This window comes from Meriones unguiculatus, chromosome 21 (assembly GCF_030254825.1).
Source record: "Meriones unguiculatus strain TT.TT164.6M chromosome 21, Bangor_MerUng_6.1, whole genome shotgun sequence".
In the NCBI taxonomy this organism is placed as follows: Eukaryota; Metazoa; Chordata; class Mammalia; order Rodentia; family Muridae; genus Meriones; species Meriones unguiculatus.
In genome coordinates, this window is record NC_083368.1 from 12,512,390 (window position 1) to 12,535,799 (window position 23,410).

The following is a 23,410-nucleotide window of genomic DNA, read 5'->3' on the forward strand; positions in this document are numbered from 1 at the left end:
GCTAAACACAAAATAGAAAATTTTCCTCTGTCCAATCTAGAGTCATCACAGAAGGCTAACCTATGTAGCTATTTCCTTCATTTGGACATAACATTTGGCCTTCTTGTATTCAACATGCTTTGTTATTTCAGGAAAGTTCACATGATAAAGGGAAGAGTCTGGTGATGAACCAACCAATTATGAACAATCTCATACAGCCCTGTGCCAGCAGCTTCAATGATAGACCCAAGCCAACTCCCCACAGAGAGACTCAGGTCAGCCTCAGAACTCAGTGGTGGTGACATACTACAGAAAATAGCTTAAAAGATGTTTATTTTTAAATAAAATTTACATCTTTATTTTACAGATGAAATTCACCATATGATTGTTGTTGTTTGAGACAGGGTTTCTTTATGTAGCCCTGGCTGTTGTGCAACTCCTTATGAGGACCAGGCTGGCTGAGAACTCAGCCTCTACATCCAGAATGCTGGAATAAAAGGTGTGTGCCACCATGCCTAATCTATACTTAACTTGCTCTGTAGACAGGCTGTCCTCAAACTAGTGATCTGCCTGCCTCTGCCTCGAGTACTGGAATCAAAGGCGTGAGCAACCTCTGCCCCGCATACATACATACATACCATACACACATTCAGACACAGACAGATAGAGACACACACTTAGAATTGCTTGTCTGAGTCCCTTGCAGTACTTTTCAAATGGAGGTATAACACATTTTTTAAAGCACTTATTTTGTGGGGCCTGGCATGGTGATAGATACCTTTAATTCCACTGGGGGAGGGTGCACAGGTGGAGCTCTTGAGTTAGAGGTTAGCCTAATCTACATATTGAATCCCAGGACAGCTAGGGTCACATACACATAGAGATACTTTGTCCTGGGAGGGTGGGGGGTGAGGTAGGAATGGGGTGAGGGGAGTACAAAAAGACATACCAGGGGCTGGAGATCTAGCTTAGTGGTTGAGAGTGCTTGCTGTTCTTCTAAGAGGACCTCAGTTTGGTTCCCAGCACCCAAATTCGGCAGCTCACAACCACCTGGAACTCCAGCTCCAGGGCAGACCTCTTCTGGCCTCCAAAGGCATTCACACATGTCCATACACTCACACATACAATTTAGAAAATGTAAGTAAAAAAATAAACTTTTTTTTATAGTTTATAAAAAATAGATAGTCCTTTGAATTCATAAATTTTGTGTGTGTGTGAAACTGAGGAGCCCAGGGTTCAAGCAGTGTTCTACTACAACTTAGGATCCAGAATCATCTAGAAGGCAAACCTCTGGGAGGCACCATCCCATGGGCTGCTCTTGGACTTAAAAAGGAGGAAGTGGGCTGAGCACCTGCTCCATCTCTCTGTCTCCTGACTGCAGATGCCTCAAGCTCTTGCTGTAGGATAGCCCACTCTGATGTGCCAACACAGTATGAGCCCCAGGAAACCCTTCCTTATGCTCCTCTTGTCAGCTATCTGTCATAGCACAAAAATAGTAGCAGGCACTGCTGGCCCACCTCAGGCTCAGTCCTCAGGGACCTGCATGGAGACCTGACCGATCTGTTCATCTGAACACACCATACAGTGACATGCTGTTCAAAGCTAAAACAGAAGGAACAATTCACGCAGAACATCCCTCATATGTGCCTATCTGCCTGAAATGAGCACTCTGCACGGACACTGTTGGGCATAAAAGCTCTGATTTAAAACCTTTCTACTTCTGTTTAGTTGCTTTTTCAATAACAGAAGGTCAGGGTTAATCAAGTCTAGCATTTGAGAGAGAGAGAGAGAGAGAGAGAGCAAACATATTTAAGGCTGTAAAATAAGGAAGACTCCAAGGAAGCATGCCTCCAAGGCTATTTCTTTTCTTCCAGACTTCTGCGGGCACTAATCCTTACTAAACACAATCATTTTATCTCTGTTCTTATCTCTCCCTTCTTCCTAACAAGTACTCAATACCTATCTGAAATTAGTGGGACTGCTGAGCAGAAGACATCAGAGTCTAAGCACCAGTTAGTTTTTTTTTTTTTTGAAGACAGGGTCTCTATTTGCTGTCTATCCTAGAACTCACTATGGAGACCAGGCTGGACTCAAACTCAGAGACTGACTGCCTCTGTCTTCCAAGTGCTGAGATTAAAGGTATGTAGAACCATTCCTCACCCAGCTTTTGATCTTTTAACCAAAATTTAGAACATAAAAAAGCCATTAATTTATGATCTTGACCTTCCCCTCATGCCTTAATACCCCATTTTCTCTCCCCCTTTCCTTTGATCTGCTGTATATATACATATACATTTAAAATACACAATATAACCTTGCTCCAAAAACACTGGAAAATTATAGTATTTAAATCACAACAGAGCATGGCACAATTCCTCCTGCTCTTAGAGGCAGGATAGTCCTTTGAATTCATAAATTACATCTCTTGGTCAAATGTTCCCTATCCTTTGGCTACATTCTCAGGATGGCTTTGCCCTGTAAAGACTTGGATGCAAGGCCTGCCCTTTCTCTCAGCAGACTGGCTTCCTCAGCACTCTGGTGAGCCTGGGTGTGCTTCAGTAAAAAGTGGCTAATGAAGAGCTTCAGGCCTTCTCGCAACATTCCAAGCTTTGGGTTGTCAGACACTCTGAAAGAGAATTGGAGACACAGTCAGGGAGGGGCTTGTCTTCCAGATCTCAGTGCCTGGTACCTCAAGAAGCAAACATCTACTTGTAGGCATTCGGTTTTAGATGATGGGAAAAAGCTCAAGGTCTTGCATACGATAGGGTAAGTGCTCTGCTACTGAGACACCCCACCAGTGCCCTTTAGTTAAGAAAATCTCTGTATTTTTAGGCAGAGACTTGCGATTCTGTCTAAGCACCAAACTCCTAGACTCCAAGAATCTTCCTTGGCTCAACCTCGAGAAAAGCTGTCACCTCAGGAATGTGTTACACCTAGCTTCTTTTTTTAAGGGGAGCCCAGAGTGGCCTCAAATTTGCAACCCTATTGCCTTGGTTTCTGAGGTGCTAGGATTACTGGCACATGTTGCCATAAATGGTCACAGCCAGCCTATTTATCTAATTTATCTATCTCTCTACCCATTTACTTATTTATCTACCTATCTATTTATTTATTTGTGGGATTGGTTTGTTTTGTTTTTCCAACCTTGAGATAGGGTTTCTCTGAGTCCTAGCTGTTTTGGAACTTGCTCTGTGGACCAGGCTGGCCTCAAACTCAAGAGAATCACTTGCTTATGCCTCTCAAGGGCTAGGATTAAAGGTGTGTGCCACCACAGTTTAGAAAATTGAACTACAACGCCCAGCTTCCACCTAAGAACTTCCTGAAGACCAGGGAGGAGGCTTATTGGTAGAAGAAGCACACACTTAGCTTGGGCTCAAGTCCCAGCACTTCATTCGAAGAAAATGAAATGGCCCAAGAAACGACTCAATATGTCTACTTATTGTAAATCATTGTTCTGTATTAGGTAAGTCTTAACAGTTCTTCAATCTAGTACATGGATACTATAACTTAGATTAGGACTAAAACTGTATACTAGGCATAAACCTGGCTTTCTGAACTAACAGCAGTGAGATGGGAGTAACCCCCAGGCTGGCTCCCATGGCAATCTCTGCCTTTTCCAATGTCTACTCAGGGAACACCGGCACATACCTTGAAAAAATCAAACCCAGGTCTTCTTCTTCTGTTTCCATCAGCAGTGCAGTCAACACTCTCCGTAGAAAGAGGACTCTGGGTTTATCCAGCTCACTGAATTCAACTACCTAAGGGTCAGGAGATAGGAAAACATCATCATGATGATATTTTACCATGATTTATGACCCTTCCTGCTCTCTGCAACATTGGCTGTCAGGAGCCTACTGCTGGCTGGCTCCCAGACTGTGAACTACATGGTGATGGGGACCATAGCTACAGGGGATACACACTTCTAGTCTGTAGAGGAGAAACACTTTGGGCTTTTCTTCCAAAATTTTGGGCATCTTTCTCTAAAACCTCCATCTGTTTTGACTTGTGTCTGACCTCCATGACCTCTTAAATGGCATGATCACTTTTCCTTCTCTCCTATAGGCACCTGCTGAGTTTTTACAAAATGCTAATAAAATTGCTCTTGATCTAAAAAAAAAAGCTTTCAGAAGACAGGGTATGGTAACAAGGTACTGTCCAGATAAGCTTGAGCTATGCCCACAGTCTGCTTGCAGATACAGGCAAAGGATATAAAAAAAAGCCTGGGAACAAGGATAAACACCACATTAAAGAGTGGCTCACAACAACCATCTGTAATGGGATCTGATGCCCCCTTCTGGCATGCAGACAGACACACATGAAAATACAGTACTCATAATACATAAAATATGTAAGTAAATAAGTCTCAAAAAAAAAAAAGTGGCTCAGGGCTGGAGATGTTCCTCCAGTGGTTCTGAGTTCAATTCCCAGCAACCACACGGTGGTTCACAACCATCTAAAATCTGATGCCCTCTTCTGGCATGCAGGCGTACATGCAGACAGAGCACTCATATATAAAATAAATAAAATCTTAAATGAAAAAGAATGGCTCCTCCTCCCTGGCTTGGTGTCACATGCCTGTAAACCCAGCACATGGGAAGGCAGAAGTAGGTGAATCTCTGCAAGCTGAAGGCCAGCCTGGTCTTCAAAGTGAGTCCAGCACAGCCAAGGCTACATCTAGAATTAACTAAAATTCTGAAATGGAGGGCACACCTGTGAGGGATTTTTTTTTTTTGCATAATTTGAAGTAGAAAGATGTACTTCTCATCAGGATGCTGACTATACATTTTTTGGAAGCCTATATAGAACAAGGAAGAAGGAAGCTTTTGCTCTTTGCCCATTTACCCTACCTTGCTGGCAAGCCCATTCCTTCACTGGCACTGGAATCTACTTCTTCCATATTCAGTGTATATGAAAGACCAGCTGAGACATCCAGTCTCACGGACTGAGTAACTACTGGTTTCTTGAACTTTCTATTCAGCTAGTCAGTCTTAGATTAGCAAGGCTACAACTTAGACTCCTTCCTCCTCCTCATATATATGTATATATATGTATGTATATATGTATATATATATGCATATTTTTCATTCTGTAAGTTATTACTCTAGAGAACCCTGACTAATACAAGCCCTATCTCCCACAACTGGCTCCTGCCCCACTTCTTATACTCATAAGGAAGTTGTGAGCAGATACTTTGATGAAAAGCATGAAGGACAAATACACACAGGACATATGAGGCTGCACTGAAGACCAGCAATGTCACAGAAGGACTCTGAACTTAGCATCCTGACTCTCTGCTGTTTACCTCTTTTAGTCTAGTCAAAACCTCAGGATCTCTTAGGATACTGGCACACCCACCTTGAATCCTACCTACTGTGCCTAGACTTCACTGTCTTCTAAAGGCTTTGAAGGCTCCAAGTACAATGGTGGGGAACTACAATCCTATGGTATTTTGCAATGAAGATCTACAATTGCATCTTTACAAGGAGGAAAGTTTGTCCTAGCTAGTTTTATGTCAACATGACAAAACCTAGAGTCATCAGAGAGAAGGGAACCTCAATTAAGAAAATGTCTCCATAAAATGGGCTGCAGTGATTGCTGTAGCTCAGCTCATGGTGGGTGGGGCCATCTCTGGGCTGGTTGTCTTGGGTTCTATAAGAACACAGACTATGTTCCTCTAAGGCCTCTGTACCATCTCTCGCCTCCAGCTTCCTGCCCTGACTTCCCCTGGTAGACAGACTTACCTAGAAGTGTAAGTGAAACAAACCCTTCATCCCCAAGTTGCTTTTCGCCATTCTGTTTTCACTACAGCAAGAGTAACCCTGAAGCCAGAGTCCGACTTTGCTCTATGTTCCCAGTGAGCTATGAGCAGTTCAGCACTGTATAACCAGGACCAGGACATTAACCCCACTTAATTATCAAAGACCTGTAACTGGGGCTGATGAGATGGCTTAGTAGGTAAAGGCACTTGCCTCCAAACCTGATGGCCTGAGTTGCTCCTCAGAACCCATGTGGTGGAGACAGACAACCAATCCCTGCTAGCTGTCTTGATGTTGGCACATGCAAGTCTACACACGTAACACAAACATATACATACACACACACAAAAATAAATTTAAAGCAGAAAAAAAAATCCAAACTCTGTAACTGGACACTAACTCTCCAAGTAAATTTACATCATGTGTTGACTGATATTTTCTGTGATGGCTATGATAATAAAAACACTTCATAGATTGCGATGGATGGGTGTGTGTATGGGTGTGTGTGTGTGTACGCACATTTTTAATCCCAGCACTCAGAAGGCAGAGGATGGTGGGGCTCTGTGCTCAAGGTCACTCTGGTCTACAGAGTTCTAGGACAGCCAGGGCTACACAGAGAAACCCAGTCTTGAAAACCAAAAACAAACAAACACTTCAGAAAATGCACTTAAAAAAATACACCAAATGAAAAGAATTATACTTTTGGGGCTAGGGAGCTGGCTCAGTGGTTAAGAGTACTGGATGCTCTTTCACAGGATCAAAGTTCAATTTCCAGCACTGACATAGCAGCTCACAACTATCTGTAGCTCTAGTTCCAGGGGACCTGACACCCTTACACAAGACAAATGCAGGCAAAACACCAATGCAAATAAAATTAAAAAAAAAAAAAGAAGTTTTTACTAATTTCTTGTATTACACAAACCTTTAGGACAGAAAGTGGAAGTGATTTTGTCTTCAACAAGTGTGCCAGCAGATGAACCAGGTTTGAGAACTTAGTGCCTGGCAAATTTTCTAAGTCCCGAAATTTGTCCCAGATGCTGAACTGGAAAGTCATCTAGATAACATTAAAGAAGAAAAAAGTTAAAATTCAAGAAACCACTGGAGAGCTCATCTGGATGGTATTTTAAAGGTTCTCTAATTCTTAGTCACCTGTTGTCGATAAAGCAAACCAGGACTAAGAACAACTTCACTGTCCCTTCCCGACACCACCACAGTAGTCCCTTTTGGTTGTAGTTTTGTCCCACATGTCAACAAATGGCTTTGAAGAACGGCTGTTAGCAACCTACAGAAAAGACCAGTGCCCTGAAACACTGCAGAGGCACCCAGCCAGCTTGGCCAGTCTTTCCAGCTGTGACAGACAGGATGCCTTGGGCTGGACCCTTGTCACCTTGTCCCACTAGTGCATCTTTTCTCCAATGTAGGCAGACACACTGGCGGTCTTTTAAATTACCTGGAATCTTCTTTCATAGCTGCAGAACTTGCTAGCCAGGAAAGCGTAGAAAGGGTTGTAGGTTTTCTCTTGCAGGCAGCAATCCATGAGGATATGGACGATCTCTCTCTCCTGCTGGTCCTTCAGCCCAAGCCTGTAGACAGCAAGCTAGAATAAGAACATATTCTTCCAATTGCTTTTTTTTAACTTTTTGTTTATTCTTTGTGAATTTCACATCATGAACCCCAATCCCACTCATCTCCCCATCCCTTTGTACCTGCCCTCCACCCTTGCAACCTCTCCCGCAAAAGAAAATAAAGAGAATTAAAAAAAAAAAAAGTGGTAGAAGCTGTAGTGTGTCACAGTGTGTCCTAGAGTATACCCTTTTGTCTACATATCTTTACCTACAAATGTTCATTGCAATGAGTCACTGGTCTGGTTCAAGGCCTCTGGCTTTTGCCACACTGTCAATATTGAATCCTCATGAGGACTCCTCTTAGCTATCCTGCTGTTGCCCTGTGTCATGGAGATCCTACAGCTTTGGATCGGCCCTTTCACACGCTCCAGCAGATCATAGATGGGGTGGGCCAACTCAAAAGCCTGGGCCTGGGAGGTAGCTGAGTTGGTCAGCCTGCCAGGTCTCCCGTGTCCATACCACCTAGGTGAGCTTTCCAGTACTGCCCTGGCTAGCTCATCCAATGCAGCAGCTGGCAAGGTTCAGCAGGGCCAATTCTTCTGCCCTCATGTCCTCAGGGTGGGCTCACTTGTGCCTTAGCCACCAGGGTCAGGTCTACTATGCTGAGTCTGGTGAAGGACAGGAGCAGCTCTCCCACCTGCCACAGGAGTGTGGCGTGAAGGAGGTCTGCTTCAATTTTTATGGCAAAATCAATTCTTCCCTGCTGAGGAGTCTAGTGGAAAGGACTGAGTCCCCAAGCAGCACTGACTAGGGGACTCAGTGCTATCTACATTCAGCAAATGGTAAAGCCTCAGAAACATATGAAAGTTCAAGGCTTCCCTATCAACAAGGTCCAGTTCAGAAAAACCCAATCATCAGACTCGTGTTTGTTTCTAAGTTTGAACCAGATAAAGGAAGGAGTTAACATTCAATTGTTTAGAAACACTTTGTAAAATTTATAGCTAATTACAGAAACTATATTGTAAGATTTATATTAAGAGTCAGGAAAAGGGGGCTTGGGAGATGGCTCAGAGGTTAAGAATACTCGCTGTTCTTCCGAAGGTCCTGAGTTCAATTCCCAGTCAACCACATGGTGGCTCAGAACCATCTATAGTAAGATCTGATGTGCAGACAGAATGTTGTATAAATAATAAATAAATCTTTAAAAAAAAAAAAAAGAGTCAGGAAAAAAAAAAAGTCAGAAAGACAGATAACAATTCCTGATGACCAACAGCCCTGACAGACTGTCAGGTGGCTGGCTGCCTAACACTGCCAGCCAAGGTCTCAAATCTTGGCACTACACAGTGCTATTTACCAATGACACACTAGTATGGATCAATGTTGTATGAGGGTCACATGGGACTCAGAAGCCCAGGTCAGAGGACAATAACAGGACTCAGTTACTCAAATTATCCGAAAGCTAAAACCTAAATCAGCTTACTTCTGTTATGTCTATTACATAAAAGATCAAAGTTTTCACACCAATGCTTACTTCAACAGCTTTTCAAAAGCATCCAAGAAGTCCTCACTCGTCATTATAGTGCAGAATATGTTCCTCCTGACATCAGTGTTCATTCTCTGCTTTCTAGCAAGCTCCAGCATCTTGGAGCTAACCTGAAAAGAGAGAGATCAGTGCCCAGACCCTCCATGTCTTGATGGAAGCAGTCTCCTCAGAAACAGGACCTTGTTCTTTAGCATAGCTTGTTTCTAAACTTGAGTTTCCGAAGAGTACCACACACATTTGAGCACAATGTGATTGTAAGTCATATATACATGTATGCACGTAAATGGCATATCTGTATTCTTAGGCAATTCCTGCAAAGGGAGAAAAGCTCAGGGGGAGCCTTCTTGGGAGGTGGATCAGATCTATGCATCAGATGAAGACCAAGTTCATACAAGCTGATGCCAGAGCCTGGGAGCCACAACTACAAAGTGAGATGAGTCCCTCCCTGGACAAGAAGGAAATTGGAGTCACACTTTGAATCCACACTAGGGACTAGAACCTCTACCTCCTGGGAACAGCAGGTAGAGTTCCAACAACAGCTCTTCTCAAACAAGTTTCATTTTCACACCTCTGTCATTCCATTCAATTTCTAGGTTTTGTCTAAACTAAGTTTGGAACTTTAAAAAATTCTTAAGAAGTAGAGTAACAGAATTAATCACAGGCTGACATGAGCTACTTCTATGAAGCCTCATGCTAAGAATTAACAGGGAGCAACTTCAGCAGAACTTCAGCAGAACAGACTTCTGACACAGTAGGTGCCCATGGCCAGGCAGCCAACAGGGATCTTCATACCGTTCCTGCAAGTGGCTTCTGTAGGTGTGTGTGATGACTGTTGTCAATCATTGGGGTTCCACTCCATGCAGACCCCACAATCCACCAGCGACCAGTCTGTTCTGCATTCAAGATGCCATCCCAGGAGATTCGAAGCTGAGTCTCAGAACCGGAGCCAGCACTGCGTACCTGATTTAAAAAAAAAAAAAGGGCGTTGTGAGGTGCTTTAGCTGGCTCACACTTCCCACTTCTGTCATGCTTTGTTGGACAATGGCAGGTTTGGTATATGACTACAGCAATGAATCATGGACAACTGGGACAGTGAGCTTGTTTGGAAAAGTGTCAGAAAGAGCCACAACTCTCAGTGTTCTGTGTGTTAAGTCTGTCAGCCCACAGTCCAAATGTGTGTGACTTGGGCTCTGCATCAATGACTATGTGACTACAGATTCAGAATGATTATGGTGAGCATCTCATGCTGACTGGCAAGACAACAGGTTGGACATCTGAGGAGAGCCACCTGTTTCCAGGTGGGACCTCCTGGCTTTCTGAGTACCCACAGAAGAAGCTATCACATAGCCTGAGTTCAGTACCTTGGGAGACTCATACTGAACAGTCAACCAACCTGATGATTCCTACGCATGAAGGTTCCACAATCTCACTACAAATATACAGGTTTTTTGTTTTTTTTTTTTCTCCTCTCTCTCTCTCAATTTCTCTCTCTTCAAGTCAGGGTTTCTCTGTGTAGCACTGGCTGTCCTGGAACTCACTCTGTAGACCAGGCTGTCCTTGAACTCAGAGATCTGCCTGCCTCTGCCTTCTGAGTACTGGCTTAGAGGTATGCTTCACTGCTTGGCCAATTGTACAGTTTCTAAGATTTATGCTGAATGTAGCCTCATTGTCACAATGAGTGCCTAATGGCAGGGAGGCTCAGGACAAACCAGAATACGATATCACTCACCAGAGCTCTCTGTAACTTCCTTAGTTTCTCCACAGGCTCAGGATCGTAGCCAGGGATTTTACGCATGTCATTGTTCTTTAGAGCCAGCATCGTCTCCAACATAAACCGTACCTTAAGGGAAAAGAAAAACCACCCAAACTCATCATCAGTAGTCACTGATGATTCAACTTGGCAAGAAATACCTCACAGCTGAAGCAGAGGGCCACTACTGAAGAGAACACTCACAGCCTGGAGGCAGTCTGTCCCACCTTCAATACTTCATTCAGTGATGCAGTATTATAAAAACCATCCAGAGGCCTTCCCTCCTCCACCCCACAACCCCAGCCCTGGTATGAGGGTAGCCCAGAACCCTTCCTGGAAAAACCCTTCTTCAAGACTTATCTTGATGCCAACTTGACTATTCAGAAGCAGGCATCCTCCCTTCCAGCCTCAGATCTCCTGCACGTCTCGTAGGGTGATCCTAAACTCCCATCCAAAAGTTGCTCACTTCTGACTGCCAAGGCTACACCACTGCCACCACATTCATACACGCTACTTTTTTTTTTTTCCCCCTCAAGATTCCTGGAGCCTTTTCCCCTGCTCTGGCCACCTTCCATCATTCTACACTGGGGTCAAAGTGGCCACGTAAGTAGAACATCTGCCAATGCACTATCTACTATGATCTCCCTCTATCCCACCCCCCAAAACCCAAACCAAAAAACCCTGTCTCTCTGGGCCCATGTGAGGCTTCAGACCTGTCCTAGCTTCTTTCTGGCCAAGGCCCCAGGCTCCCACACTAGAGCTCTTCAATAGCTCACACTTTGCTTTCTCCCTAAATGAGCTCTCCTAACACCTCAGGTGAGGTGGGACCTGCGAGTCCATTTTACAGATGGAAAATCAGCTGGTTAGACCAAGCCTCTGCTGCTCAGAAGCAGTGCCACACATCTGACCCAGGCTGACACCCAAGCCTGTACACAGCCTCTTGGGAAACAGGTTCTGAAAGGGCAAACAAATTCATTACAATCATAAAATATGAAACAAATTCAAGCAGGAGATGGTGGTAAATATCCATAACTCCAGCACTTGAATGGGATCATGAGGTCAGCCTGGGCTATATAGTGGGATTCCATCTCAAAAATCCAAGGAAACAAAAACAAACCCCTCAAAACCAATGTCAGTTTGAGACTAAAGACAAAGCCACTGTATGTTTTCAGCATATAAGGCAAGAAGAGTACAAAGAGCACTGGGGCTTGGAGGCTACATTGTTCAGCTAGATACTCATTTGTGTTCTGTCACTCTGTGCTTCAGCAGGTCAAGTGGCACTCCTACCCTGTTCTGGTCCTGAAACTTGCTGCCTGCCCCACTGGCCTTGGCCTGGGCTTCTGTGATCAGCTCCTTAAGCGACAAAGCATCATCTTTTCTCAATGAAAAGCCCACATTTTTCAGCATCAACAGGATCAGCTCAATGTCTTTTTCCGTAAAAGTTCCAACAAGCTTCTTCAAAATGTCAAAGATGAGGAGAGACTGTACCACGTGGAAGTTGTACAAATGGGCAATCATGGTAAAGAGGTTGTCCAGTTCTTTCCCCTCACCTCCATCTCTATAGACATCATCAAACTTCTTTACCACAGCCTCAAGGAAGCAAGCACCAACCTGAAGGAGATGGAAAAAATGTCATCACGTCACTCTGGGATCCTGCCTGTCAACCCGCATGAATACCTGCAAAGCGCAACGCGAAGACAGGTGGGGTAAGAATTCCAACAGGGGAGGTGGGGACTAAGAATGCAGGCTTCAGGAGATCGGGCTTCCATATGGATGAGAAGAGTCTAAATAACAAACAGTGCTGAGTGCTAGCCTTGGCATACAAATCTCTCTAAAGATACTCTCATTACTTTAGAATCAACAACAAAGTGTTTTTCAGCCAGATGTTGGGGCTCCCTGGAAAATTTTCTTTTAAAAAATGTGCCAGTGCCTGCTTCCCACCTGGTGATCTAAGTTTGATGCCAGAATCCACATAAAGATGATAGTACCAGGCCAAGAACGAGCAGAAGCCTGAAGAAGCTGGGCAAGATGACTATGACACTGTCCCCTTGCTGTTTTGAAACATTCTATTTACAATCCCTAAGTGTGTTTTGGGGAGGAGGAAGGGCAGGACCTGAACCTACGGTGGTTCTGAACAACAGCAATGAAACCCGAAGGCAGAAATAATAGTGGCTGAGCCTCCTGCTGGTGCCACTATCCTGTGACTATTTCTCTTGCAGGACATCCAGCTGGGAGATGAGTAAGGTAACTGTGATAGATGGAAAGAAAGGGCAGGGGTCACTAGGTGTGACTCCCCGCATATGGTCTAGGTCTCCACGAACTAGGCAAGGGTAAGCAGGTGTGGCAGCCAGTCAAAATCTGGGTCAATGTCAGTGGATTTAAGCTAAAATTCATATTAGGTTTGACATACAGACACAGGAGGACTGATGAAATCCAAAGACAGCTCAGAGTATAATGAGCAAGTACACATGATTGCTACATTGCAAAATGAAGCTGAAGAATCCAGAAAGACACAACAGACTGGCAATAGTAATTTCTGGAAGCCAAAACTAAAGGCCTGAGGCTGAGTCCCAGTTTAAGTTTTCTCACTTTAGAGATACCTAATATCACCCTCTGCTCGGAGGACATCATCTTATGCTCATGTACAATGTTAACACAGTCAGGATGCTTCAGAGCAAGAAACACTAAGATGCCAACTCAGGTATGTTTTCAGCACATAGACAGGTCCAAAGATGAAACAGGCCAAAGTTTAAATTCTATTACATCTTTAAAATTAAACATACTAGTATAACTTAGAGATATAAGTAAAAATCATGTTATTAACACGGATTTCAGTACAAATCTGCAAAGGCCTGAATGTTAAGTGACTGACAAAAGGCACACAGTAGCTTAGAACACCTTTAACATTTTTTTCTTCCGTGAGTTCCTGGGAGGGTTTCTCAGCAGAGTTTAATGGAAACCAGCATCCTGAGAGCGTAGTGTTTCTGGCACAAGCTTTAGTGGATGCCATTAGCTAAAGTACTATAATGACTTCCCCTTGAACAAGTCATTTCACTGTCCTTCATGCTATTAGCAAAGGTTTAAATGGGAAGTAGGACCAATAATTTCAGGTTTTCAAATCAAGTAAATTCCTGATATGCTGTGGTGGTCACATCTATGACTTTTAAAATAACTCACTGAAATGCTGTTTGCACTAAAATCACTTTGATTAAGTCTGCTGAACTGTCTCAGTGTGCTCTAGGATGGGGGAGGCGCCACAGCAGCCACAGAACAGTGTCAATTACTGTGATTATGGGGCACCAGGAAAGCTGTCTAGGGCACCCATTACGCTTTGTAATGGCAAGAAAATGAACTCAAGACATTCACATGTGAAAATAAGCATAGTCCTTGTGTGGATGGGGAACACCAAAGAAACACAAGTCCTAAGAAAGCAAGGGCAGACCTTGCACAGCAGGGCTTCTGAGGTAGTTAGGTCACTCTCTCCTCTGTCCTTAGCTTCCCAAGGCCTTTCACTTCTCAACCTCACTGACTCCATGATGGAGTATCATTCCAGATGACAAAGTTAGGGTGAAAAAAGGCACAGATGTACCTCTATTCCAACTGTGTGGTGAAGGATGCTGACTAAGAGGACATGCTCCATCATCAGCCTGCTGGGCATGGCTGAGGAAGTGACACAGGCATCCATGAGGGTAGTTGTCAGGGTGTCATTCATGTGCTTCCTGCTGTGGGCCATGTATAGCTCCTCTAGCTGTCCACTTATAGAAGCCATGTTTGGCTCACTCAACCTGCAATAGAGGATGAGCAGAGTGTTACTGATAAATTCTATTTCATGTAGATTTCTGACCCAGAAACCATCCTGACTTTGCCACAAAAACCTGCTCATAACACACTCTAGAATCCTGAAGTAATATAACTGTCTTTTAGCTGAGCCCAGCCACTGAAACATACCCTGGGATCCTCTCTAAGTGTGTGCATATGCCCATAGGTAGCCTGATTGAATATCCCCACCCCCACCCCACCCCCGAGACAGCGATCATTCCCAGGTGGTTAAGTTAAGAAAAAAAAATGAAGCTAGGCCCGGTGGCCCACGCCTGTAGGTCCAGTACTTTGGGGAGGCAGAGGCAGGCAGATCTCTGTGTGATTAAGGTCAGCCTGGTCTACAAATCGTATCCAGGACAGCCAAGGCTACACAAAGAAAACTCGTCTTCAAACAAACAAACAAACAAACAAACAAACAAAAAACCCAACAAAACAAATAAGCAAACAAAAGAAAAAACATGAAATTATTCATCTCTTAGATGACACAAACACATTCAGTTCCTATGTACCTGTGCTTAATACTGAATCTGCTGTAAAACAACAGGTAAAAGTCAAATTACAGGATGTTATGGGCTTTAATAAAAAAAATTAAAAATCACAGCAGAGGAAAGAGGAGGTGTGACAGGGCTGGCCTGAGAGCTTGTATGACAGAACAGCCATGCTCCTTTGATAGTGGTAGCAGTCACCCAAATCTTCATGCAACAAAACTGCATAGAATCAGTCTCAATCTCTATTGTAAAAATGATGAGACCTGAAAAAATTGTGGGCACTATGTGCCAGTTTCCTTTGAGAAACAGTATAATGTATCCAAAACTGGTCTCAAACTCTCTATGTAGGAAAGGATGATCTTGAACTTCTGATCCTTCTACATCTACCTTCTGGGAACTTGGATTACAGGGATTATAGGCAAGTATCACCGTTCCTGGTTTATGTAGTCTGGTAAGATAGGGAGGACTTCAGGCTTTGTGTATGTTAGATTAGTACTCTACCAACTTAGCCACATCTGCAGCTCTCTCTCTGTTTTGTTTTTTAACTGTAGTCTAGCCTGGGAATGATCCCTTTAAGGACCTCCCCACATTGTCTTTATAACAATAAATGATCTATAATAACAAGTTAAGCAATGAAAGAACAACACATATTTGAAATATGACAAAATCAGATGAGGTGCAGGACAGTGGCATCTTAATAGGGCTTGGAAGAGAGATCTAAATGAGGGACATGAAAGAAGTGGAGAGGGCTTTAGATAAGTGATTCCAACTTATTCGTTAAGACTAAAGTGCCTGGGCTGGAGATAGGTCAGCAGTTAAGAGCAGAGTTTTCAAACATGGTAAGGGCAGTATCAAACAGCTGAACACCCTACCTCTTCAAGGTCAGGTCCAGTTATCTCACATTAAGAACAAGGATCCCAAACCTGGTCTAGCCCTAGCACCCATCGTTTGCTCTTCAGATAGTTTCTATAGTTAAGTGATAGTGTGCATAATTCTGCAAGGTTACCTGTTAATTAGGCCTTTAACATGTTTCTTCAGTCGTTCGAGCTCTTCCTTCTTGTGGACATCCACTGTCTCCTCACCCCTCAACCGAGGTGGGATGTACTTTTCATCACTTTCAACACAGTGCCTCTCCTTGAAGACAGGAAAAAAATTGCAAAACAAAAACTACAGTGGCAAAAAAAACAGTATTTTTCTTCATTATTTACTCCAAATACAAACCTCATGCAAACTTGAGACAGCAATCTTTTTTTTTTTTTTTTTTTTTTGGCGAGGCAGCCCTCACAGAGTGCTGGGATTACAGTTGTGCGCCACTGTGCCCGGCTTGGGGTGGCTATCATTACGGGAGATTGCTATTTAACGAAGTGAAGCTCTATGAATGCCTAGAATGGCCTCGGTTGGCCTGTCGCTCAGCAGGCTGTGGCTGCCAATGTGTGTCAGTGCTAATACTGTTCTGTGCCCTGCCTCCTCAACCCATTCGGAATGACAACCCAGGGACCCTACAAATTATTTCATACCTGATGTTCTGCGTCATCTTCCGAAGAACTTTCGCTCTTCTCCACGACTTCTGCAAAGCGTACTCTCTTCTTCTCTTTACTTTCTCTTGTCCCACCTTCTGCTTCTTCTTCCCTTTCTGAGTTTACATCCTCCTGATCCTCCCGCTGCGCTTGCGAGTCCGAGTCCTCTTCATTTTCCTCGGAACTGCTCTCTAGGTCACTCTCCAAGAGTGTCTGTCCAGTTTCTACCTTCTCTTCCTCCTCTTCCTCGCTGCTTTCGTACAGGCCGCCGCTTTTCCCACATTCCAGAGCCCCCAGGATGTAGTCCAGCCCGTCGCGAGCGAAGCTGAGCGGCACAGAGCTACCATCGCCCTTCTTCTTGCGCTTGTTCAGGCCGAGACATCGCTCCAGCTTTCGGATCTCTCGGTCCTCCTCCTCGTTGGCCGCTAGGAGGGCCCGCTTCCGGGAGGCGGCGGTAGCAGGACCGGGCTTTCCGGGAGCACCTTTTGCTTTGGCTTGAGTTGAAGTCGCCGTGGCCTTGGAAGAGGAAGACTTGGCCTCAGCCTGGGTCGCCGAGGCTTCGATGTTAGAGGAGGAAGCCTTGGCTTTGGCGGGGGTCGCGGTGGCCTTGGCGGAGGTCGGTCGCTTCTCAGTGGGCAGCGGACGGCCACCGTTAACGGCACTTCCCTCTTGGCCCCCTGACCCAGAGCCCACGGTCCTCTGGAGGCGCCGCGCTTTCCTCAGGTGTCGCTTCTCTTTACGAAGCTCTTTGCGGCTCTTTCGCCCACCTGGCCGGGAGCGCGCCACAGCGCCGCGGCCTTCACCGGCATCGCTCTCGGAGGTAGTCCGCACGAAGTCCTCCACCGCAAGCCGCAACCGTTTCAGCGGCCCCTGCCCGCCGCCCGGACCGCGGTGGCTGTTGGCACGCTTCGTGTGAGCCATGCGCCGGAGCGATCCGCCGCGGCCGGCAGCCCCCATGCTTGCAGATGCCGCTAACTTCCGGGATGTTCTCTGCATCACTTCCGTCAGGGGCGGGACTTCCGGACGAGTGTTTAGGAGGAGATGCCCTCTGCTGGTCGGAGGGCCGAAGTCACAGACGCTTTGAAAGCTGAGTCCTTTGAAAGCTGAAGCCTTGTACTTTGTGTTGGGGTGCGCTGCGGAAGTCACCTAGGTATGGCTGTAACATAACTGCCCTTTGCACACATCCTTTCCGTGCATGCATGTGTACCAAAGGAAGGGAGTAAATGCTGTTTCTCAGTGTATCTTTTTTTCTTTCCCCCTTCGAGGCAGTTTCTCAGTCTGTAGCTCAGGCTGAACTTGAACTGTTGGGTTCTAGGACTCCCAAGCTGAGTCTCTCGAGTAGCTAGGACTCCAGGCCCACAGCATTGCACCTGACTAGTTATTTCCAACATTTTTCTATTAGAAATGATACTGTAATAAATATCTTTGAATATATAGTATTTTATATTTTGAGGAGCAGAACCTGAGGGCCACATTCTAAGAAGAGTGATTTCTCAGGTAAAGAGTATGTCTTTTTTTTGTAGCCTGCTGTTTGAGACAAAGTTGCAGCCATCTTTGTATTCAGCTTCCACCTTATTTCTAAGGTGAAATTAAGTTCAGAAATTTAAACTTTTCAACGTTGCTTCCTGAAAGCAGTTGTTCATAGCTGAATTTATAATCCAATAGTGTCATAACTCATAGTTTGTTATCTATTCACTTGGCTACACTCTGGTTTCACCCTTCTTATTTACACACGTGGCTATACTTTGGATGTACTCTAGAAGACCCTGAGCCCTGCCTCCCTTACCTCACTTAGGACCAATCAGTTTAAAGGATAGCTTATAATACTTTGTTTAGTTAGCCAAAAAACTCAATATTGCTTAGTACAGTTAGCCAAAATGTGTTACTGCCCCCCCCATTTCCTTTGCATTTGGTTCTTTCTATAGAAACCCTGCTATGAGAACTTGTAGATGCCACAGTTATGCTCCCAATTCCTTGCTGTGGCCATGATTGATCAGCTTGGAAAAAGCATTCCAATAAACCATCCATCTCTAACTGAGGCTGGAGTCTGAGCGGTTTGTGTGGCTATTTTTACACTACAACACTTTTGTAAGATGATTGTGATGGCACTGCTAACCTTAAAAGGGTGAATGAAGATTAGATGAGATAATAGGTGCAGAGAGCTTAGAACAATGCTTGGCCCATGCTGCATACATGTCTATAGAGCCGTGAGCAGACTAGGTCATTACTGTTAGCAGTGGTGCAGCTCCGGTTTGAGTTGCACAGTTGGTGAATATAGAGACGATGCAGCCTCAGTGTCTTCACCAGTGTTGTCAAGGAAGGAAGGAAGTCCTGTAGAATTCCATGGGATCCCAAGAGAATGTCTTGAAGGGAGATGGGGAAAGGGTGCTGACTAGAGCAGGAGGATAGCACCCCTCTGGGAAAGGATGCAGTGCCTGTGTGATGGTTGCTACACTGGTTGACTTTTTGTAAACTTGACACAAGCCAGGGTCATCTGGGTAGAGGGAACCTCAGTTGAGAACGTCTTCATCAGACTGGCCTGTAGACAAAGCTTTGAGGCATTTTCTTGGTTAATTATTGGTGTAGGAAGGTTCAGCCCACTGTGAGTGGTGCCACTCCAGCCCAAGTAACCAGAGGGAGGTATAGAAAGTACAGGTGTTGTGGAGTTTGTGACTCCTGGATTCAATCAAATATATATAATTAAAAGATTTCTTGATTAGCTGCTAGCAGGATGACCAATCGCTGAGCCAAATTTGAGGTTGCCATGAAGAAGGAGTGTGGGGAGAGTTTTTTTAAAGTTGAAAGCCACAAGAAGACCCTCAGTATCTATGTAAGTAAGCAAAAAACAAAACAACAACAACAAAAAAAAACCTGGTCTGTTCTGTCAAGTTAAGTGGTTAAGGCAACTCAAAATTGTCTTTGTGTATCTGTGTAAGCAAATTACAGAAGTAAAAAAACAAAAACAAAAACAAAACAAAAAAAAACCCAAAAAAACAAAACCAGTCATATCATAACAAATAGATGGTCATAGCTATACATTTTTTTGGGTGGGTGTATGTGAGGGGGTTACTGAGTCAGTTACTGAAAACTTATCTTCCAGGGACTGGAGTCAGAGACAAATAGCTAGTGTATGCCAAGATGGATGCCTGGAATAAAATGGAGTTTCTTTAGCCATCACATAGAAATGGTAATTGAACAAAGCCTGGGCGAGATCTAACAAACATTGTTCCTCTACTGTTTCTGCTTCAGTTCCTACCTTCAGGTTCCTGATTTGAGTTCTTGCCCTGATTTTCCTCAAAGATGGACTTGATGTGAAAGTGTAAGCCAAATAAGCCCTTTCCTCCCCAACTGCTTTTTGGTCATGGTGTTCATCACAGTTACAGAAAGCAAACTATGATGGTTACTCTTCAGTGTCAACCTGACTCGGTTTACAATCACCTGAGGCACTGAGGCTCCTTTTTTGTTTGTCTTTTGGGGAATATCCAGAGGCTTAAGAGAGGAAAATACCCATCCCAGATGTGGTTTACATTATCTCATGGGCAGGGTCCAGATGTAAGGAAAAGGAAAAGGAGAAAACCAGGGAACACTGGAATTGTCCTCTCTGCTGCCCGGGCAGCTGCCATGTGAACACTCTACAATGCATGTTCATATTGACATCATCTGAGCCAACCTTTCAGGGCTTTCCTGCCACGATGGACAGAGACCCTCTGGATGATCCAAAATAAGTGTGTTCTCTACAACTTCCTTCTGTCAGGCATTCTGCCATAGAGACACAACAACCGTGAATAAAGCCCGTTGAGAGACAGATGGAGGGTCTGTCTAAAAGAGATGTCCTGGCTAGTTTTCTGTCAACTTGATTGATACAAGCCAGAGTCATCTGAAAGGAGGGAACCTTAACTAAAAAACTGCCTCCATAAGATCCAGCTGTGGGGTTTTTGCTTTTCCCTTCCTTCCTTCCTTCCTTCCTTCCTTCCTTCCTTCCTTCCTTCCTTTCTTCCTTCCTTCCTTCCTTCCTTGGACACAGGGTTTCTCTGTGTAGCCTTGGCTGTCCTGAACTCACTTTATAGACAAGGCTGGCCTCGAACTCACAGTCATCCATCTGCCTATACCTCACGGATTATGGGTTTACATGTATGTGCCAATGTGCCCAGCTGGGTATTTTCTTAATTAGTGGTTGATGGGTCCAGTCCATTGTGGGTGGTGGTATTCCTGGGCTGGTTCTGTAAGAAAGCAGGTTAAGCAAGCCAGGAAGAGTGTGCCAGGAAGCAGCCTTTCCCCATGGCCTCTGCATCAGCTCCTGCCTCCAAGTTCCAGCCCTGCTTGAATTCTGTCCTGACTTTCTTCAGTGGTGGACTATTAGGATGTGGAAAGTGGACTCCTGTGGTTATGAGTCTCCCAGGAGGCCTGGATGCTGCCAGGTTGGAAATGCTCACTTCTCCCTCAGGGAAGTTCAAGGGCCATTGGCTTCCAGTCGGGAAAAGGGTAAAGTGCAGGGTCAAAGGTTCTACCTCTCCCAGGAATCCTAGACTCTGGGCTGAGAAGGATGGGACACAGACCCGAGATCCATGCCAGAAGATCTCTGGTTCAGCCTGAAATGCATGAGAAAAGATTTTTCTTCAGTAAGTGTTACTGCTCTTTTTACCGGCTGCCGGCACCAGGCCAGGTGGCAGAGGGGAGTTCAGGACTCAGAAGTCCAAGCAGGCAGCAATGAGGGCCCAGCCTGACTCTAGCGAGTCTGTGGCTGCTTTGGGAACAGCTGGCCACTTGCTCCAGCACATGGGCACTGTAGGTAGTAGGTAGAGCATCTCGAAAAAAATAGTGGCCTGCTCACAGCTCTAGCAGTGACCAAGACATTCTTTGTTGAAGAGGGGAGCCCTTTTTTTCCCCAGAATAAATGACAAGTGGATGGTACTAGCTGGTTTATTTCATATGAAACAGGGGCTTATAAGCTTTGAGCAGTGGGAAGGGTTTTGAGGATGAATGTGTGTGATTGGGACTAGGATGCTGCAATGCTGTATTTGCGTGGGGAAAGAACACGAGACAAGCTCGTGACAAGACCTGTAACGCCAAGTGGCCACCTGTAACCATGGGGGCCGTATCATATGATCCTGAGGCAGGCACAGAAAACAGTGAGAGAGCTTTGTCCCGCACCATTTGTTCTCAGGATAAGATTTTAAGTCTGAAATGTGAGACTTCTGGTGTTTGAACATGCTCCAATCTTGCCAGTCCCATGCCAATTCCTCTGTAGGCATGGTGCATGAGCCCACCAGATTCCAAATAATTCTTTTTCTTCCCAACTTGCTTTTGGTCATGGTATTTCATCACAGCAATAGTAACCCTAACTAAGACAAGGGGCATGGGGCCCCCATCTGAAGAAATTACATGAGGGCATGTTCAGAGGAGTTAGATGGAAGTTCTGTATAAAGGATAGTGGCTCTGCTTGGAGAAGTGAGATGGAGGACTTTCCTGTGATGAGGACCACAGTTGTGGTGAGGCCCATAGGGAATGGAGAGTGAAGTCTTAGCGACTCCAAAGGCTCCTGACACACTGCACAGCGTTGAGTCTTAGCACACTAGTGAAGTCTCAAAATCTAAGGCTAGCATTGTGACTGTCTCCCCCTTCTTTACAGGTGTCTTCTAAGATGACCTTGCCCCCCACCCCCCACATTTCCCTATAGTTGTACCAACTTGATTGATTATTATTGGTGCTTGAAGCTAGCATGGATGGTTTGATTGGCCTTTCAGTCGTTTAAAGGCTTTTACATTGGACAATAAAGTTAGCTCTGCACCTTGAGTCCGTTCTCTGGAGTCTGATTCCCGGGATTCTGCATGGCTCTGTTGCCCCTCACCCCCTCTTCCCAGTCCCTGATCCCCACACAGTGATGGGCATTCTGGTTCCAGTGTCTTTGCATCATGGGGTATCACTTTAAACATTGCTCTTCCTTATGGGGTCGAGCTAGCTATGTGGTGCCGCACTGGCTTCTTGGAGGAGGAGGATGGAAGGTTCATCTGGAGAAGGGTGTAGAGAATAACGGAGAAGGCTGGAACATTCTTCTGCAAAGGACAGATATAGGCCAGTTCTGGAAGAGGTTTTCCCGACACCTTAAGGTGTTGAGAGGATTTCCATGGACAATGTGTTGGGTTAGCTTTGTGTCAGGGGACAGTGAGAATCACTTGGCTGCAGTGGAGAGAGGCGGGCACTGGGCAGGAGGAGTACACGACTGGGGCCAGAGCGCCTGTCTCCCTTGGCCACCCCTCTGCTTCAGATCTTTAAGCGCTTAGTCTCTAATCTATAGTATCATGTATAAAGTAGGATTGGCACGAAAGATGAATCCCTTTGAGTCTTGGAGCCCCAGCCTGTGTTGGGCAGGTATGACCAACCTCCGCTTTGCCCATCCTTAGTCCTCCAGGTGCTCCAGGTGGGTGCCTCACTCCATGCCTCCACATGTGTGAAAGATGCTCTACCAGCAGTCCTGATGCTATTCTTTGTGTTGGCTGTCTCCATGCCAGTCTTCAAAGAGGAAAGCTCAGATTCGGTTTTGCTCTACTTCTGCAGTGCAGCCCTCCGACTCCTGGAGCATAAGGGCCGTTCCAATGTTTACTGAGCAAATGAATAATGGAAGGAGAAAGAAAGAAGGAAGGAAGGAAAAGGTAGTGTACTGACTAGTTTTATGTCAACTTGACAAGCTAGAATCATCTTTAAGAGAACTTTAATTGAGAAAATGCCTCCATGAGATGTGGCTGAAAGGCAGTTTCTTAGTAGTGATTGATGCAGAAAGGCCTAGCTCAGGACTCCTAAGCTGGTGGTCCCAAAGTGTTGAGGAGCAAGCCAGTAAGCAGCACATCTCATGGCCTCTGCATCAGCAACTTCCTCCAAGTCCTGCCCTGTGTGTGTTCCTTCTCTCACAGCTTTTGATAATATGAAACTGTGAGAGAAATAAACTCTTTCCCCCTGGTTTTGCTTTGAATGAAAATGTCCGCCATATACTCATAG

General features: G+C 45.0%; 1 protein-coding gene across 2 annotated transcripts; it reads right to left on the reverse strand.

Annotated features, from left to right (window-relative positions):
* Positions 1-295: 295 nt before the first annotated feature.
* Nom1 (nucleolar protein with MIF4G domain 1) lies at positions 296-17,394 on the reverse strand. 2 transcript variants are annotated; one of them, XM_021660534.2, is made up of 11 exons: positions 16,418-17,394; positions 15,907-16,034; positions 14,183-14,378; positions 11,881-12,204; positions 10,573-10,683; positions 9,636-9,803; positions 8,832-8,953; positions 7,186-7,318; positions 6,658-6,789; positions 3,628-3,737; positions 296-2,605 (listed from the first exon to the last, which is right to left on the reverse strand). In XM_021660534.2, the coding sequence occupies exons 1-11, from the start codon at positions 17,372-17,374 to the stop codon at positions 2,431-2,433; spliced, it is 2,556 nt and encodes an 851-aa protein (XP_021516209.1). In that variant the 5' UTR covers positions 17,375-17,394; the 3' UTR covers positions 296-2,430. The 2 variants fall into 2 exon arrangements, with proteins under 2 accessions (XP_021516209.1, XP_060230177.1); XM_060374194.1 differs by lacking the exon at positions 11,881-12,204.
* Positions 17,395-23,410: the final 6,016 nt, after the last annotated feature.